Source organism: Betta splendens, chromosome 14, assembly GCF_900634795.4.
Source record: "Betta splendens chromosome 14, fBetSpl5.4, whole genome shotgun sequence".
Lineage (NCBI taxonomy): Eukaryota > Metazoa > Chordata > Actinopteri > Anabantiformes > Osphronemidae > Betta > Betta splendens.
Window position 1 is genome coordinate 4,111,503 of NC_040894.2, and position 18,286 is coordinate 4,129,788.

General features: G+C 46.3%; 3 protein-coding genes and 1 pseudogene across 7 annotated transcripts; 1 reads left to right on the plus strand and 3 right to left on the minus strand.

The window, feature by feature from the left end:
* Window positions 1-84: 84 nt before the first annotated feature.
* LOC114870026 (serine protease FAM111A-like) lies at window positions 85-4,131 on the minus strand (annotated as a pseudogene).
* A 158-nt stretch (window positions 4,132-4,289) lies between these two features.
* Window positions 4,290-8,051, plus strand: asl (argininosuccinate lyase). Its single transcript, XM_029174504.3, has 16 exons — window positions 4,290-4,440; window positions 4,606-4,800; window positions 5,215-5,298; window positions 5,572-5,628; window positions 5,754-5,851; window positions 5,940-6,017; window positions 6,106-6,183; window positions 6,261-6,313; window positions 6,433-6,495; window positions 6,564-6,678; window positions 6,870-6,954; window positions 7,057-7,116; window positions 7,191-7,274; window positions 7,354-7,434; window positions 7,543-7,649; window positions 7,734-8,051. Exons 1-16 carry the CDS (start codon window positions 4,426-4,428, stop codon window positions 7,879-7,881), a joined length of 1,401 nt encoding a protein of 466 aa, XP_029030337.1. The 5' UTR covers window positions 4,290-4,425; the 3' UTR covers window positions 7,882-8,051.
* A 4-nt stretch (window positions 8,052-8,055) lies between these two features.
* On the minus strand, window positions 8,056-12,013 carry ca4c (carbonic anhydrase IV c). Of its 5 annotated transcripts, none has more exons than XM_055514614.1 (8): window positions 11,718-12,013; window positions 10,675-10,722; window positions 9,922-10,086; window positions 9,478-9,623; window positions 9,338-9,401; window positions 9,156-9,222; window positions 8,910-9,073; window positions 8,056-8,780 (listed from the first exon to the last, which is right to left on the minus strand). In XM_055514614.1, exons 1-8 carry the CDS (start codon window positions 11,770-11,772, stop codon window positions 8,512-8,514), a joined length of 978 nt encoding a protein of 325 aa, XP_055370589.1. In that variant the 5' UTR covers window positions 11,773-12,013; the 3' UTR covers window positions 8,056-8,511. The 5 variants fall into 5 exon arrangements, with proteins under 5 accessions (XP_055370589.1, XP_029030340.1, XP_029030341.1 ...); XM_029174507.3 differs by having other exon boundaries at window positions 9,309-9,401; XM_029174508.3 differs by having other exon boundaries at window positions 10,599-10,722.
* Window positions 12,014-12,120: 107 nt separating this feature from the next.
* aldh3a2b (aldehyde dehydrogenase 3 family, member A2b) lies at window positions 12,121-17,398 on the minus strand. Its single transcript, XM_029174210.3, has 11 exons — window positions 17,194-17,398; window positions 15,814-15,976; window positions 15,414-15,645; window positions 14,341-14,426; window positions 13,995-14,203; window positions 13,786-13,903; window positions 13,571-13,712; window positions 13,333-13,499; window positions 13,144-13,243; window positions 12,829-13,067; window positions 12,121-12,677 (listed from the first exon to the last, which is right to left on the minus strand). Exons 2-11 carry the CDS (start codon window positions 15,973-15,975, stop codon window positions 12,663-12,665), a joined length of 1,470 nt encoding a protein of 489 aa, XP_029030043.1. The 5' UTR covers window position 15,976; window positions 17,194-17,398; the 3' UTR covers window positions 12,121-12,662.
* Between the last annotated feature and the right edge of the window lie 888 nt (window positions 17,399-18,286).

Consider the following 18,286-nt stretch of genomic DNA (forward strand, 5'->3'; position numbering starts at 1 on the left):
GATAGGGCATGTCCCCCAAATAAATATTAGAGTAGAGTTTGTCATCAAAGAATTAGATAAAATAAAGACAAATGTTTATTAAAATGTACTTAAGTGTATGTTTAATAGCTGTATTGCTGTTCCATTCAAAATCAAAGCATCAGATATATCAAGAAAGAAGAAAACCTTTATAAGTCCCACAGCAGGGTAATTGCATTGAATATTGAACCTGATTCAGAGATTTGTGAAATCAGTAATTACCACAACATATTAAAATACAATACAGCTATGTTAAATAAACAAACTGTGGCCAACTCGTTCTGAACAAGACACTTTCCAATCAGTATTCACAAGTGAAACAAACATGTACTTTGGAAACATTTCCTTAAAACAACATATCTTATCTGTGTGCTATTTTTACTGATCATAATCACAATAAATCACAAAATTGATCTTGTAACACTGCCAGACTCAAAACTTCTAAACTCTATTCTATTAACCTGATTCTGGTTAATAACAAAAGTCTAACTACGTTATTATGAGCAACAAACAACAAGACCCAAATTATTTGTAGCATAGGCTAAGACTTTATCCTACAATGGGGAGACTCTTGTGTTTGTAGCAGCAGTATTACAATTGACAAGACAAGATAAAATATAAAAGATACAACAGTAGTATTGATTGTACATACATACATATATTACCAAAGTCTGATAAAATATAGTACAAAACAGTTTAAAAATAAATCAAGTGATATAAATGCAAATAGTGAAGATATATTGAATAGGGCAATGTACAAATCCTTGCATTTCTTAGCAAATACAGTATATGCAAATATAAAACATGATTTTCCCTTGTTAAGCAGCTCGCAGAAGAATAACTGTATAAGATGCTGCTGTAAATTATGAGAACATAACTGACAGCATTGGTTGTCATTTTCATGTCAGATTACCTGTACTTTGGTCAGTAACTGGGTGTTTTACATATTATCAATGTCCATTGGGACTGGTTCGTTCTTCAAAGAAAAGAATGTAAAGAACATTTTCAAGCTCTCATCATTTTTAACCTCTGAAGAACTGAGAGCATCTTTGAATGCTGTGATGTTTCTGCTCTCAACCAGCTTCTTTACATTGTGCATGATGTCTTCATGGTGTGAATATTTGAAAGCCAGGTATGCCTTCAGCACGTCAAACCTTCTGTTCTGAACCATCTGAACAATGATGTGCTCAATAATGGAAGACAATGGATAGCCAAATTCTATAACAGATCTATTTTTTTTTTTTCGTCCACAAATCCTCCTGAATGCATTGCAATAACTTTGCAGTACTTATCAAAGACAGGCGAGCCAGATGAGCCATAACTGAAGCAAGGCTCGTAGGTAAATGTATCGTTGCGTTTAACAAATTTTGATGCATTCTCAAAGAAATTACAAGTAATAATGTTGAAATAGTTTTCCATAACCTGTTCACGTTCTTTAGGCTGAATAATCAAACATGAATTAAGTTTTTTCACACCACCATCAGGATGGCCAATAATGCAGATTTCGCCACTTGCGGGCAGAAAAGCAAATTGATTCAAGAGGCCACTGTGCAATTCATGATTAGCACTGAGTTTTAACAAAGCCCAATCATGCTCATGCTTTGATACATCTAGAAAACGTTCAATGCCAGCAACCTCCTCCACCTTTATTTCTGCTCCTGAATCCTGTACTCCCTCACTCTGGTCTACACTTTCAAATGAAAAATGGACTGTGACCATTAAATCACGTCGAAATCCATTGGCATCATAGGCGTCCTCAAGTACATGTGCATTGGTGAGGACAAACCTACCAAAGAGGAGAAAGCCGCTTCCCTGTGGATACCCATTTATTCTGACCTGACAAACGTGTCTACTAAGTGTCATCAGCTTCTTCATTGTCTTCACTTCTTTGAATATCTGATCACTATTATTGTACTGCACGCGGAACAGATTCTGTATACGAGAAAGTTTAGAACCTCCAGTCTTCATCCCTTTCACTGACTCTCTAAACTGCTCACATAGCTTATTTGCCAGTTCCTCAGAATTTGGTATTTGATGAAACTTTGTTTCTTTTGCTGGTGATTCAATCATTCCAGCAGTGTCCCTAAGGTCAGTGTCCTGAACTTGGTTGACAGAGTGGTCTTTTTGCCTTATTTTCTCACCTCCTGATTTGGTTTCGTCAGGCTGCGGTGGGTTATGATTTTCATCAGAATCATGTCTATTGCGTTCAATTTGGGCCTCATAATCCTCCTCCAGACTGCTAGACACCTGACTGTCAGGTACACTTTTATCGAGTAATATGATCCTGTAAGTTTGACCATCAAGGTCATCAACAAGATTGGACATTTCTGTGTTTATCTCGGCGCTGACGTGGCAAAGTGCACAGTTCTTTTGGAAAACAGTGCTCAAAATTCGGCCATCTCGTCTCAGCGCCTGCTTTACCTTCTCTCCTTTGTATGCATAGATTGTTATTTCCTCCAGGAGTGTGGCAACTGCTTGGTTTGTCAAAATTCTCTTCACCTTGTTGCCTCCCTTTGTCCGTACATTAAACGTTATGAGCTCAGTAGATGGCCTGTTTCTGCTAATCATGCTTTTACCACATTGCATCTGCTTCTTTCCAGTGTTAATACGCCTGACAGTAATTCGTTCATTTCCAATTAAGCAGCATGGAAAGTGTGGACTGATGGATTTCCCATCTCTCACAAAGAGAAGCTCTTTGTCCTTTATCTTTGCTTCTATTGTTCTGAACTGTGAGCTTTGTCTCCTCAGCACATCCTCAACAGTTCCAGCCTTGTTGCAGGTAACAGATGTAGGTTGCTTCCCATGCAAGCACCACTCAAAGGAATGGGTTTGATGCAGATCCACTGCCTGGGAATGAACAAGAATAAAGGCTGAAATAAATTCAGAAACAGCAATAATTTGACTTTGTCAGTGATAACACTAACCATGTGTATAATAAAAAAGTGCGAAGTTATCTCAAAAATTTGGTTGTCACTACATGAAATATGACAAACCTCCACACCCATCTAAAACAATAATAACAGTAACAATGATAATAATTTATTGATCCCACATTGGGGAAATTAGCCTCTGCATTTTAACCCATCATGCAGCAGTGAGCAGCCACTGTGTGGTGCCCAAGAGTCTTGCTCAAGGACACACCTGGTGCCAGAAGCGAGGCTTGAACCTGGGACCTGGGTGATGCTCTACCCACTAAGCTACTGTACCAGGCCACCAAACTGATTAACTGTTATAAAGCTGGCAAATTTTAAGTGCAATTCATAACAGAAAATCAGTACCTCATTTTGTCCATTTGTCATATCACTGGGCTCCATTACGCGAGGTTTCAGTGGGTACTTCAACAATGCTGAAGAAATGTTGTCTAACCTGGCAGAAAAAAATAGCACGAAAACAAAAATTTCTATTACACAATAATATTACGACATGCGTTAGCATGAAACAATGTTACCATGTAACAGTGTTACTCCGTAGCACTTAAAAACAGATGCGCTGCTGTAGACACGTGTAGCTAGCACTCAGAGGCGCTTTAGCATAGCTAAATAACGAAAGTAAAAGTCGGCAAACAACACGAGAGTCCGTAAAACCCCGTGTACTCGCTTAATATTAAAACATTATGTTGAGTTAACTGAAAAATATAGACGCCTCTATCGTTTCATTTTTTAAACTTAAGTTTAAAAACTTACCAAGCGAGCACGACCTACTCGCGCCAAACTTTGGATTTCTCCACCTGACACGCTACTAGTGACGTTGTCGAAGCTTCTAGGCGCTCGCTCGCTCGCTCGCTTTTCTTCTTCTTTGGCGTTTTACGGCCATAAAGTTGCTCTACCGCCATCTGCCACACTCGCTTCCCTGACCCATTGACATGCAACAAGTTGAACAGAGCATTCACCCCTCTCACTGGCCTCCAGCTTCCAACACACTCCTCAAACACATCTTTCACTCCTGCTTCTCCGATGCTCCTCACCATTACCCTTATAAATTTAACATTGGTAATTGTCAGTTTTAATCTTTCTACAGCAAAATGGTTAACATGAATGACGTGGTAAATGGATTTTTTTCTTATTTGACCTTTTCTTGAATTTGAGTTCTTAGCGCTGAGAACGTTTCCTCACTGGACCAGCATCAGCCTGGTTGTCGCATTCATTACAGCCAGTACTAATGACAGAAATTACCTAAATTCCTAATTAGAGACGGCGATGACGTCATCGACGCGTAGCACGTGCAGGAGTTTTTTTTCCGGGTCGTCTTCGCTGACGTCTTTTAAAGCGGCACCGGCGCGTTTCCAGCGGGTTGTTGCATTTTCGCCGCGGCAGTAAAAGCTATTTATCTGTGTCCGCTCGTGTTGAACGGACCTTAGGCAGAATATTCAAAACACGTCTCTACACGCCGCCGTCGTCAAAGTGGATTATGGCCAGTGCGGAGGTAAGGCTGACCTATGCTAACTGTGAACACGTGTTGTTGTTTTAGCCGCCAGCTGGTCGCCGCCACAACAAGCTGTCAAACGGGGCTCTCCGTCCCACTGGACCCGCGTTTTAACCACACTTCGCCCGGTTCGCAAACGCCCCACGCGCCTTCTCTCCGTTGCAGGGGAGCAAACTTTGGGGCGGTCGTTTCGTGGGAGACACGGATCCGGTCATGGAGAAGTTCAACGCGTCCATCGCCTACGACCAGAGGATGTGGGACGCTGACATCCGCGGCAGCAAGGCGTACGTGAAGGCGCTGGAGAAGGCGAAGCTGGTCACCGCGCACGAGATGGAGCAGATTCTACAGGGCATGGATCAGGTTAATGGGTGACGCGTCTGGGCGACGCTCCGCTGTGAATGTGTGACAATGCATTTGGGCTGCAAATATGCCGCTCAGCGGGATTCCTCTGTTTTGCTGAGTGTGTGGAGAACAAAGCGTCATGTGACAGCATCAGTTATTACCTACACGGTCAGGTCGATTGGACTCTGCCCTGTTTCTCAGTCACAAGCATCAATTGGGTCTTTGAATGTATGTGAACGATGAAATCCAATCAGTTTTACTTTTTATGTACTAATTACAGTTGTTGACTATGTTTAAGTTGGTTAATGTCATTCAAACAAGCATCTCAGATTTAATAGATCCAATATTAAGATCCAAGTTAAGAAATGAAACAGCTCCTTTTTAAAAAAATATCAACCTAAATTTTGTGATCATTTTCTTTGTTCCGTCCAGATTTCTGAAGAGTGGTCTAAAGGTGTTTTTGTGATCAAACCTGGGGATGAAGACATTCATACTGCCAATGAGCGCAGGCTAAAGGTGAACTTAAACTTATTTCATCTTCAGAACATTACACTAGTTTGTCTCACTCTTACCTAATGTCTGTTATGTGACAGTTCACAGGTTTTTCCACTGGTAACGTCTTCAAGTTTCTTCCTCATTCTTGCTGCTCATTGTTTTCCAGTGCACGGGTTCTGCTAGTTAGTTTGAGCCCATAACATGAACCTATACACCATCATGTTCATAACATCATCAGTGTCTGTCCTTCCATAATCTAATAATAATGAATTCTGGCTGTCTGCCTGTCGTCAGGAGCTGATTGGAGCTCCTGCAGGGAAGCTTCATACTGGTCGGAGCAGAAACGACCAGGTTCGTCTTCACAAGATTAAACCACCCAGGCTGCATTATTATTATTATTATTATTATTATTATTATTATTATTATTATTATTATTATTATTATTAGAAGCATGACAAGGCTTTTTGTTTGAGCAGGTGGTCACCGACATGAGGCTGTGGCTGCGGGACGCCATCTCAACCCTCACAGAGCATGCGCTGCAGCTAATATCCACCATGGTGGAGCGGGCTGCAGCGTAAGATGAGCACAAAGCATCGCATGCAAACGCGTTTTATTCCAACTATGCTCATCAAGTTGTCGTGTCACTTCTTTCTGAACATCAGTGAGATCGACGTCCTGCTTCCCGGCTACACCCACATGCAGCGAGCCCAGCCGATACGATGGAGCCACTGGATCCTAAGGTGCCCGGTCCAAAGCGAACGTTGCCTGTCGTCATGTCCGATTCGGTTCTTCTCATTTCAGTCTTGTGCTTCTCTTCCCACGCTTCAGTCACGCTGTGGCTCTGAGCAGAGACGTGGACCGGCTTAGTGAGATCAAGAGAAGAGTTAATGTTCTACCTCTCGGCAGGTATGCGGTGCGTTCGCTGTCCGACTGATTTTCCCACAGGGTCACGATGACTTGATGAGCGTGAGTCTTGTTTTCAGTGGCGCCATTGCTGGAACTCCGTTTGACATCGACAGGGAGCTGCTGCAGAAAGGTCAGATCCTTTGACAACATGATAAACCGTGGACCTCATCATCTTGGACCCGTTGTTCCGCTGGGTTCTGCTTCCCTCGAGTGGCCCTTTTTAATGATTTGTACCCTCTGGATCTGTAGAGCTGGCGTTCGGTGGGCTCAGTCTCAACAGCCTGGATGCCACAGGCCAAAGGGACTTTGTTGGTGCGTAACCAGAATTGTCCACTGTAAAACATCCTCTGTGATTAATTAGTCGTCTTATTTGGCTTTAGTGGAGTTCTTGTTCTGGGCGTCCCTGTGTTTGACCCATCTCAGCAAGATGGCTGAGGACCTGATGCTGTACAGCACAAAGGAGTTCTCCTTCATCACGCTGTCCGATGCCTACAGGTCAGCCTCGGTTCATTATGGCACAGATATGTCACATAATGGGTTTCTACTGTGGATATTTATGTAAACGGGATTTATGTTCAAGCTGTAGGTAATTCATTAGTTTGAAATGAGATTGTAACCCAAGCTTCATTCATTCATTCATTCATTCATTCATTCATTCATTCATTCATTCATTCATTCATGTGCAGCACAGGCAGCAGTCTGATGCCCCAGAAGAAGAATCCCGACAGTCTGGAGCTGATCAGGAGTAAAGCGGGTCGCGTCTTTGGCCGAGTAAGACCCACTAAACTGAGTGTTTTAATTACAGTCACCTGTCTTGCAGCTCCTATTGTGTGGATCACACACGTGATGACACTCACAGTGACTGTTTTTCAGTGTGCTGGATTCATGATGACACTAAAGGGGCTGCCCAGCACCTACAACAAAGACCTGCAGGTACGAAGCAGAGTCTCTGTGGACAGATTTTATTCTGTGGGAATGCTTTCTCATTGTTTCTGTTGATGCTTCAGGAGGACAAGGAGGCCATGTTTGACTGCTATGACACTGTCCATGCTGTGCTGCAGGTGACAACCGGAGTCATGTCAACCCTCAAGGTCGGACGTCTGAGCTGCTGTTGAACTATGCTGCACGGTCTTCGAGGCCAATGAATGACTCATTAACCTTGTGTTTCAGATCCACCAGAGTGTGATGGAAGCGGCTCTCAGCCCTGACATGTTGGCTACTGATCTGGCTTACTACCTTGTGAGGAAGGGGGTGAGTATTTGGTAGATGATGATAGAAGTAGTAGCTGAAGCCTAACTCTAGCTCCAGGAGAGGTGCGTGTGTTTGTTCACAGCTTTCGTGCGTTACCCTGTGTTGCAGGTGCCGTTCAGAGAGGCCCATAGTATCTCTGGCAAAGCTGTGTTTGCAGCCGAGTCTAAAAGCGTTTCTCTGAATCAGCTGACTGTCGAAGACCTGGCTGCTGTCAGGTGGGTTTCTCTTCCTCTCACTGCTGCCGTTTAAAGGCTAAATCCCAGTCGTAACCGTGACAGTGGTGTCTCTCTCCATCGCAGCCCCCACTTTGGCGGCGACGTCTCGTCCGTGTGGGACTACAGCAGCAGCGTGGAGCAGTACGCTGCTGCTGGCGGCACGGCGAAGAGGAGCGTGGCTGCACAGGTGGAGCACCTGAGGAACTGGGTCAAGGCCCAGACACGACTGTAAACGGGGGAATCGGGTTTACTGCCGCAGCTTGGATACGAATGCAGCGTCAGACTGAGGTCAAAGTATCTGTTCTAATAACATGTTACATGGATGTAATGTTACAGAGGGATTTTGAGTCTTTCACACATTTGAAAGACCTGAGCAGGTGAAAAATAAAGAATTGGTACTGACACGTTGGTTTTATGGCCTGGATGGATTAAAGGTGCAGGTCATATTTTACTGTTATAACATCTACAACAGTTATTTAATAATATACAGCGATTTCATTGTTACTGACAGTTTGTGCGTAATTTGTCAAAACTCACCCCTGGATAAAAACATATAGCTGAAAAAACATGTCATTTCTATTTACTAACAATTTTTAGAGAAAAGTGATGTTTTTTTGAGTGCTCATATCGAATCATACATTTGACTAGCAAAATCTCATTCTAACCAGTTCTTCTTCTAAAAATTAAAAATTCAGTTATGATCCACGATAAAGCAAAGTGATGAAACCATCACAACATTAAATGCGGTGTTCTGATTCACATTAAAGTAAATATTAGGTGTGAGTATATGCGTTCTACAGAATCCACTACAATGCTTAAACTGCAAAAAACAACAGCAACCATGAATTGAACTAATCATCGTTTATGTGCAAGAACAAATGTCTTTAATTGAAGTTGCCTTTACACGTCCTGGAGCTCTTCTCCCATGAACCCGGTGCTTGTCATGTGTGAGTTCATCACTGACCAAAACACCACTAAGAAAACGCACAGCCACACGTGGACCACAGGCGTCTGAGCTGCACCCGACATGGAGCAGTACACGATCCTGCCGTCGAGAGGCTGCGTGGGTCTGAAGGTGTCGGTCATGGGCTGCCCCGTCCAGAACCGACACTGACGGATAATCGCGTCCAGCTGCAGAAGAAGAAAAGAAGGTTCATATATGGAAAAAAAGGCGCAAGCGAGGAATCGTATCCAGAAATGAGCTGTGCAGGTTCAGATTTTAGTCCATAAATATTTATCATGGAGCAGAGGTGCGTGGACCTGGCGACTGCTGATGGACAGCTTCCTGTGGAAAACGGTCCAGGCCACTGCCTGCTCGCATCCGGGCGTCGTCATGGAGCCCACGTAGCGATAGTAACCGTGGAGGCTGTCTGCAGGCGGGACCACGTCCCTGAGGCGAAAGCTGCTTATGACCGTGCTGCTGCCTGGAGGCGCAGAGAGCGGGTAACACTTGGTAAAAGATACAGATACTAGATGAGACTTAACTGCATGTAACCAAGCGTGTACCGTTGTTTTGTACCCGGCCCAAAGCAGCGATCACTGTGTCCAGATGAGGATGATCGTCTGTCGATTCCTGCGAGCAAAACACTGTCAGGACTAAATATTCATTGTTAGAGATTTGATTAAGTTGTGGAGATGAATGCGTCTGTGAGTTATTACCTCAAACAGGAAGGCGAGCAAAGCTATACCTGCCATGTCATGTTCTGCCTCTGCCAGGGAGCTGTACGGGGCCTTGATGTGGACTATGTGGAGCTGCAGGGTGAGAACATGCACTCATGTGTTCACGCGTCGTGCCACGTGCTGCTGTTACAGGTTGAGGGTCTCTGACCTCCATGGGGAACCTCTCTCCGTCGATGGTGTGCTCTGAGCCCGGCCTCCTGTCTCCTCCCCAGTGGAAGTGGAACTGTGCGGCTCTGTAGTGACCGGTCAGACCTCCTCCCGTCAGCTGGACCGATGGCGGCAAAGCAAAGTGAGCTGCACAGGAGACAAACAGACGCCCAGAGGAGAGGTCAGGGTTGATGGTTTCATTCCTGTATTGTTGCTACACACTAAATAGCTCAACCAGAAACTAAAAGCCTCCCATGAGATTCCAGGAGTGATGGACCAACATTTTTTACATAATGTGAAATATGACCCAACGTCTTTGGAAACAGATCACAATGTGCAGGAGGAGCTTTTACCCCTGGGAAAGTTCTCAAACATTAGGAAATTAAAGTTCCTGGAACCTGTGGCGAAGCAGAGAGAATCAAAAGCGACTGAGGGTCTTCATTACCCGAGTGGCCTTTGTTTTGCACCGTGACGTTGACTCTGTCGCTGTGGCCAATGAAGCTGAAAGGCGGCAGGGCGCTGTTCACTCGCACTTTGCTGGTGACAATGTTAATTGGGGACTGGCGTAATCCTCCACAGCTGGGAAACTGAGCTGCCCAGCGGCTGGGGTCTAGCAACACAACACAACACAACACAACACAACACAGCGCAGACAGCAGTATCAACAACATCATCGCATTTTCAGCCTCGCTGACCCTGCGGTCCCAGAGTGTTCCCTTTCAGACACACCTGAGACCACAGGTCAGCCGTGTCCTGGAAGGCATGTCAGCAAACTACTACTGTTCATAGTCATCTATCTCATGTATGTTATGTTAACGTGGAATCAAAGATGCCAGTGAATGATGGACACTGGACTAGAAGCGATAACGCCACCTTCTGGTCACCACCTGCCAGCACCACACGCTGCCCACTCAACATCTGCCTGCTGCAGCAACCAGCTATGCCATAATAATAATAATAATAATAATAATAATAATAATAATAATAATAATAATAATAATAATAATAATAATAATAATAATAATAATAATTCACACATTCAAATTTGCTCAGTTTAGCTGCTGCCCCCCCAGAAGGAAGCTTCACAATGACTAATACAGTGCAGAGCAGTGTTTTACTTACAGCAGCTTTGACGCTTTCTTCTCTCAATATTGGATTTGTCTTGTAAAATACTTGGAGGCTTTCTGTCTGCTCTTACCTCTGCATGTGTCATCACAGGAGAACTGGCTCTGGTAACACCACAGAGCTGCACAGAGAGCATTTGGTCTGACTTACATGATGCATAACAGTCATTTCTTCTTGTTGTTATCATGCATTGTCGTGTACGGTCGCCACTAGTTGAGTGCTGTGCGGACACTGATTAGCAAAGTGATGTGTGGCTCAGAGAACCTTCAGCTGCACTGAGCATCCATGCACCCATCAGGCTCTGATGAAGTCGCATTGTGCTGTGGTTTTGTGTTGTATTGCCCGTCTGTGGTGGGAATGAAAGGCTCTATACAGGACCAGTTAGCGGCATATGAAAGCAGATTAACCCCGCTGTCACCCACAATCCCCTTGTCTGAAAGAGGACGGCGGTTCTCACCGAGCCGGCCTCCACCTGTGCTTTGTTCTCAGGGGTGAGAACCGCTGCCCCCCACGATCCTCCGCTCTGCGGCGAGACAGCGGTTCTCACCAGGTGAGAACAACGCCGGTGGAGGCCGGCTTCGCTCCACCTGGAGCCTACACCTGTGTCAACCTGAGCAGCAGAGGATTTTAAACCAATGCTGCTGTTTTAAGACTTAAACATTTTTGCTCTTATAAATAATAAAACAAAGAGTAAATCTGTTCATTATTTTAGCGCATTAGTAAATATTTACGGTGGTTTGTGAACTGCGTCAGTTCGTCCCTGTGACTTTTTGACACTTATGCTAAATTAAAGCTGTTTTGAAAAAAGGAACCATTTAGATGAGCTGCCAAAAATGAAGAAGCAAATACTTTATGAAAGGTTGAAAGATGTGCTGCTTCAAATTAAAAATGTAAATATGTTGTGTTTCCACTTTGAGCTGTTGCTACAGCAAATTATTTTGATGCATTTGATCTAGTTTCTAGTTTTGTAGATGAAACAGTGGTGGTGAATGGTTGGTTACATATGTTTAACATGTATTTAAACTAAATTCAGGTCCTGGTATTTATGCAAAATAGCACTTAATGCTCAGTGTGTGCTGAGTGTGTAGACTAGGCTAGAAACAGATTTGATCCTACCTGTGGACTGAGGGAGAAGAGAGAGCAGAGTCAGAAGGTGGAGAGAGAAATCCATGATGAGGACCAGCACAAAGAGCCCGATGGACTGAACGCACAGCTCTTCACATGACTCTGAGGAGCGTTTGAAGGCGGGAGGAAGTGTCTGAAGACTAAGGCAAAAGGTGTGTGTGTGTGTGTGTGTGTGTGTGTGTGTGTGTGTGTGTGTGTGTGTGTGTGTGTGTGTGTGTGTGTGTGTGTGTGTGTGTGTGTGTGTGTGTGTGTGTGTGTGTGTGTGTGTGTGTGTGCTATTAAAATGTGACCCACAAGTAAAGAACACCTAGTGGTCAGATCTGGGGTCGGTTTCAAAAGGGTCGAATGTTTAAATGTGAGAACATAAAATGAATAACTAGGCCATAAAATCACATTATTGAAGTAGAAATATATTTATTTTAAAGTATTCATTACAAATCCCTTCATATGTTTGTAGTGTGATAGAAAGAGCATATTTAGTAGTTACATGTTTTAAAAATTGCTTAAAAATTTAGTACAGGCATCTGGTGATGGAACAAAATAACAGATCACTTTGTTAATGGATGAAGAGAAAATCATTCAATGACAGGTTTGTTCAAAACGTGCTGTTAGTAAATGCTACAGGTTACTTCGTTTAAATTTACATATGATATCATCTCAGACATATTGAAATACAAAGACGTTCACGAAAAGTGCAAACCTCAATAACTAGGATGAAACTGAACGTAGCAAGAAACGAACATGAGAATAAATAATCAAATTCACGGAAGCTGCATGAAATGTGTGACACTGCTACTTAAATGTGAAATGTATTAAGGCAACGTCTAAATATTCCCCATATTAGAGTCATCTCTGCAGATTCTGATTGGATTCATACAGAACTGGTGTGGAGGTCTTGGACACAGAGCATGTTGGCCGGGACTTAGTGGGACGTGTTCAGAAGAGACTTCTCTGAAAAACAAAAAAAAACATAAACCTCCAGTTAGAAACAAACTCTCTGGGGGATTTGAACCCATGACCTCAGTGACAGGACAACAACGCGCTGACCCCTGCGCTAAATGAGCAAGAAGAAACACAGAAGGTTTCATCGCCCATAACTCACCTGCAGCACGATGGCCGCCACCACGGCCACGATGGCCAGGCCCAGCAGCCGGCCCATGCGGCCCAGGCCGCCGGTGCTGAGGATGAAGAAGCGCGCCCAGCCCAGCTTCTTGGGCGTGTGGGGCGGGTAGCGCATGCTGTTCACGCCCTCCATCTTCAGCTGCTTGATGAGACAGCCCCGCAGGTGGCTCAGCTGGTCGAAGCTGAACTTGCCGTGGTAGCAGCCCATGCCGCTGTTGCCTGTGCGGGGGGGGAGGCGGGTGAGAGGCGGGGGGGAGGCGGGCGGGAGGGAGGCGTGCCTGGCGTTAATACTCACCCACTCCTCCAAAAGGCAGAGAGCTGACAGAGTAGTGCACCAGACAGTCGTTGGCCACCAGTCCCCCGCTGGACGTCTCGTCTCTCATTCTCTGCACCACCTTGGTAGAAAACAGAGGAAAGGTTCACAAGCGGAGCTCAGCCGTGCGTGTGCGTGCGCGTGCGCGTGCACGTGGCCGCCGCCGCCGACCTTGTTGTCCGAGGTGAAGACGTAGAGCGCCAGCGGCTTCTCCCTCCTGTTGATGAACTGGATGGCTTCGTCCAGGCCGCTGACGGTCAGGATGGGCAGCACGGGTCCGAAGATCTCCTCCTGCATCACCTTGGCCCCCGGCTTCACGTCCCGCAGCACGGTGGGCGCTGCGCGAGAAGGGACAGCTTCTACTTCCTGCTGCCGCCGGGGTTTGGTGCGGCCCGGTCCGAAGTCTTACCTATGTAGCAGTCTGACTCGTCGCTGTCGCCTCCTGCGGCCACCGTGCTGTCCTCCAGCATGGCCATTATCCTCCTGTGGTGGCGCTGGTTGATGATGCGTCCGTAGTCGGGGCAGGTCTTTGGGTTCTCTGTGTAGAAGTCCTGCCAGAGCAAAGAGCCTGAAGAGTTGATCTGCCTCTATAAACCCAAAGATCAAGTTCCCTTCTGTCAGTACCTTAATTGACTTCTTGATTTCTGCAATGACTCGGTCCTGGATGCTGGGCTCGCAGAGGATGTAGTCCGGGGCGATGCAGGTCTGGCCGCAGTTGGTGTATTTTCCCCAGGTGGCGCGTCTGTGTAGAAGCGGAGGCGTGAGGAGGAGGAGGAGGAGGAGGAGGAGGAGGGGCAACACAGCGGGTGATCAGGAGCAAAGGCCCCTCTGACCTGCAGGCTATGCTGATGTCACAGCTCTTGTCGATGTAGCAGGGGCTCTTTCCTCCCAGCTCCAGGGTGACGGGCGTCAGGTTCTTCGCCGCCGCCTCCATGATAATCTTCCCCACCGCGCTGTTGCCCGTGTAGAAGATGTGGTCGAAGCGCTGGCGCAGCAGCTCCTGGGTCTCCGCGACTCCTCCGCTCACCACGGGGTAAAGCTCCTGGGGCGGAAGCACAGAGCTGCAGGTGAACCCCGACATCAGGGGAAACAGCCGATTCTGCAGAAACCTAATCTCCCGTCTGTCCACTCATATTTAATGAACAGTGTTTTTGGTGAAGTGACTCGTCGGGTCCTTACTTTATCGATGTAAAGCGGCAGCAGGTCTTCCATGACCTTTGCCGTGTGAACGCAGACCTCGGAGGGCTTGATGACGGCTGCGTTACCTGGACAGGTACATAGAACAGACACAAGGTGTCGTCAGTAGTGACATGTTTCAACCTATTCTGACAAACACTGAGTCCGATCTTCATCTGGACCTAAAACATTATTTGTGCCGTGTGTTTTTTTATAGTGCGTCTCTAAATCAGAAGAAGAAACCAGGCTGTTGTGTAAGATCTGATAACCAGGAACAAATGTTAAAGTCCAGGCTTTAACCGTTCCCTCCACGAGCTGCAGTGGGATTTAAGAGCAACGAAGCGTCTCGCTGCAGCAGCTCCTCTCGTTTTCACGTGAAAAAACTAGTGAGACAGACACAAAAGACCTCCGCAAACAGCCAGACAAACCCCTGACGAGCCCTGGTGTCATGCGAAAGGCTGCCTGCGGCGCTCGGCGCGGAGGTTTGCATCACAAAGGGATCAGAGCGGAGACAGAGCGCTCCTCGCGGCCACGTTTAAAGGTGCAGGCCGCATTATTCATTACCTCGGAGCTCAGCGGGGTTGGCCTTGCCCTTTGAGCGCCTCTGATAGTAACAGCGCACAGAGTTCAGGCACACACTCGGCCAAAAGGCTGTGAGGAGGACCGCGAGAGTGCACAATCGACAGGCGCTGGACGTGCCCTCTCTTATCTGTGAGCCGTGGCCACAGACCTTTGACCCGCTGCAATCGCGAGCTGACTCTGGATAAAGAGTGTTGGGCAATAAAACGGGAAGTGCAGCGGTTACGGTCACAAGACTGAGAGAAGCTGAGCAGGAATGAGAAAGAAGGAAGAGCTGGAAATCGAATCCCAGGCTTCACTTTAATAAGACTGAGCTCTGAGCAGCAACTTCAGCCCCAGGCTTCAAAACTCAGCTTGTTATATTATGCAGGACAGATCCTCACAATGATGGAGCCAGATCGAAATGTGAACGATGACCTGGTTGCATCACACACACACACACACACACACACACACACACACACACACACACACACACACACACACACACACAGTACCGGCAGCGATGGCTCCGATGAGCGGCTGGATGGTGACGGCCCAGGGGTAGTTCCAGGCCCCGATGATCAGCACCACCCCCAGCGGCTCCGGCTTGATGTAGACGGTGTCGGAGAGCGTGAGCAGGTTCTTCTCCGCGGGTCGCGGGGCGGCCCATTCTCTCAGCTTGCTGACGGTGAGCTCGATCTCCCCCTCCAGACCCAGAGTCTCGTAGAGCTGAGTGCCCACATCACTCTGGAGGTCAGAGCAGAGACATTGTTGTATTTCTTTTTGGGTTTCTGTTCTAGGTTTGAAGCCCAACCAAATAAGACCGTATCCTCAACTAAAAGCAGAAGAAACCTGTGCTAGAAACACATTGACTGTAGAATGCGTAAAACTAAAGGACAGACTTTCTGTAGTCACCCTGTTCAGGTCCTTCTTGGTGGCATCTGCGATCTCTTTCTGTCTCTCGGTGAATAAGCGCTGCAGGTTCCTCAGCTGCCGGATCCGGTGCTCTAAGGGTCGGGACCGGCCCGTTTCAAAGGCTTTTCTGGCACGAGCGACGGCCTGCTGCTCCCGGGACATCCTGGAAAACGGAATGAACCAGGCAGCGTCGTTTCAGCCTGTGGTTCACATTAGCATTTTCACCCATCGGAGGATGGGTTCTGGTGCTGACCTCACACCTAAAGACCTCTGTGAGTATATAGTTACATAAGAGTATTATATGCTATCACTGTGTTTACTCGGTGTTTAACAACAGCTTGACTCAACAACTCCAGATAAAGCAGATAAACCTGAGACTACAAAATGCTAATCTGAAAGAATTTTATATTCATTTGTGGTTATAACCTGTGCTTAATGTGTGTGTCATTGCGTTTTGTGTGATTTAGTTGTCATTCACCCCTTTTCATGGTCGTTAAACAGGCACAAACCTCTGCGGCCTCCTGGTGTTTGAGGAATCCTTGAGAACTGTCTGCGCGTTCATTTTCTACCACCAGAGGTCGCTGTACTCGCTCTGTTTCAAGCCTAAAGAGGTTTCTTTAATTTAAGATTTTATATAAATTTACTTACAGTTCAGAAAACCATGAAATAATTAACAAACACGAACAATCAAACAAAACGTTTGTAGGTTTCAGACAGTTTTTTATCTTTTCTAAACAGCTTTAATGCCCGACGCTGAAATGTGATATGTTTAATCTCCTTCACAGCAACAATGCGCAGATTCCGTTTTACTGTTGGATCTGCTCTCATGGAGACTTTATTATAAACAGTATATGACGCAATAAACCGACATACATTATATTTGTCTAAATTAACACTCGAGTTATGCAGACACTGTAACCTGAATACTCCTACTGTACTGTTACATAAAACCAGACACACGTCTTCAGCTGATAACGCGATTCACCGGTGTTGTGACGTCACGCCCACCTGCTCGCCGTTGGTTTATAATAACTTGCATATTAAGCTGTAGTAACAAGGAGCTCGTGCTGCGACGTCGCGGTTAAAGGTGCAGCTGCATCAGACACTGTTGACACACAACAAAGTGGACACACATCCGGTAACTGCCTGAATCCACTTCACGCGCAATGTCCCACGCGTGTTTTCGTGGCTACACTCGGATCCAGAAACATCATTTGCCCCGTTTTTCCGCCGCCTCTGTGGTTCTGTTCGGCCTGAGAGACGCATTAGCGGCTCGCATCCGCTCGTTACGTGTCCCCGTCTCGGTTCCGCCTGTTTGCACACGGGCCTCTGAAACCACACGGTGAAAACGGCCGTCCAAAGGCTTCGGCGAGTTCCTACCTGGATAAATGGAGACGCGTTAAGCTCGTGATCCGTCTGAGCCTCGGAGGTGAGGAGATCCAGACCCGCGGAGAAGGAGCTGCACAGTGACAGCGGCGGAGGAACGCGGCGCTCCTTCCCCGTTAGGTCCCACCCCGTCAGGGGCTGGACCAGACCCAGCGTGGGTCCGTGGGTCCGCCAGGGGCGCAGCGCCCGCGTCGAGGTCACGGGAGGCGCGCACGTCTGTGCACAAGGACAGCAGCAGCACGTCACCGGTGTTAGCGAGCGATCCAGACCCCGCCCGGTTCTATAGGGATAAAAAAATATCATTAATAACAATAACAGTAATTAGTAATAACAATAATAAACCTCTTTGTTGATTTTGGAGGTGCAAAATATTTTGAGTTAAAAGAAATTTCATACCCTAAAAAACATGGTTATAAATTCATAAATGTGCTGACTCCCATTTCCACATATACATTACACAGCATGAACGCAGCCACAGGCATGCTGACAGGTCCATGCACATGCACCCAGAACCAGGGGCCTACGGGAACGTGGGGCCGAGCAGCGACTGCTGATGTCTTCATCACTACAGCAGAGAAACAAGCTGTCCTCAACTTACATCACACTCACCGCGGTGCAGAAACAGTCGATGGACGCCTTCAAAACTTTGAATAAGTGTATTAACATGAGCACAGTGTTCACTCTGATCTCGGATGTGGGTGGTTCCGTGTCTGATCCAATGCCAGCAGTCACACTGCAGCTTTAGGTCTCAGCACCATGTGACTCCCCCCGACATCATAATCCACTGTGAGTTTCCGGAAATCCTGACATATTGTCCTAGTTCAAGAAGCCTCTGAACTTGGTTCAGAGTAATGCTTGTTTATTTATGCTGCCAAGATTTCCTGAAAAAGAGAATTAGACATAAGTGGATGTAAGTTAGAACTCATGGTTTTAATAATAATACATTGGTGACAGAATATTTCCCATTGAGCTGTGTTTATTATGCAACTATATGCAACTATAGCTGCGCGGGACCCTGTCTTCTGCCTTTTCTCTCCAGTCTTTCGTTCTTTAATCTGCAGCCACCTTCTGCTTCTTACAGCATTGA

Coding starts and splice junctions, on each gene's coding strand:
- asl (XM_029174504.3), top strand. Junction 4,801..5,214: donor TTCTACAGGGCATGGATCAG/GTTAATGGGTGA, acceptor TGTTCCGTCCAG/ATTTCTGAAGAGTGGTCTAA. Junction 6,679..6,869: donor ACGCTGTCCGATGCCTACAG/GTCAGCCTCGGT, acceptor ATTCATGTGCAG/CACAGGCAGCAGTCTGATGC.
- ca4c (XM_029174505.3), bottom strand. CDS start 10,788: ATGATAACAACAAGAAGAAATGACTGTTATGCATCATGTAAGTCAGAC. Junction 9,402..9,477: donor GAGAGAGGTTCCCCATGGAG/GTCAGAGACCCT, acceptor CTCACCCTGCAG/CTCCACATAGTCCACATCAA. Junction 9,074..9,155: donor GGGCCGGGTACAAAACAACG/GTACACGCTTGG, acceptor CTGCGCCTCCAG/GCAGCAGCACGGTCATAAGC.
- aldh3a2b (XM_029174210.3), bottom strand. CDS start 15,975: ATGTCCCGGGAGCAGCAGGCCGTCGCTCGTGCCAGAAAAGCCTTTGAA. Junction 14,204..14,340: donor TGCCGCTTTACATCGATAAA/GTAAGGACCCGA, acceptor CTTCCGCCCCAG/GAGCTTTACCCCGTGGTGAG. Junction 13,244..13,332: donor TCTTCACCTCGGACAACAAG/GTCGGCGGCGGC, acceptor TTTTCTACCAAG/GTGGTGCAGAGAATGAGAGA.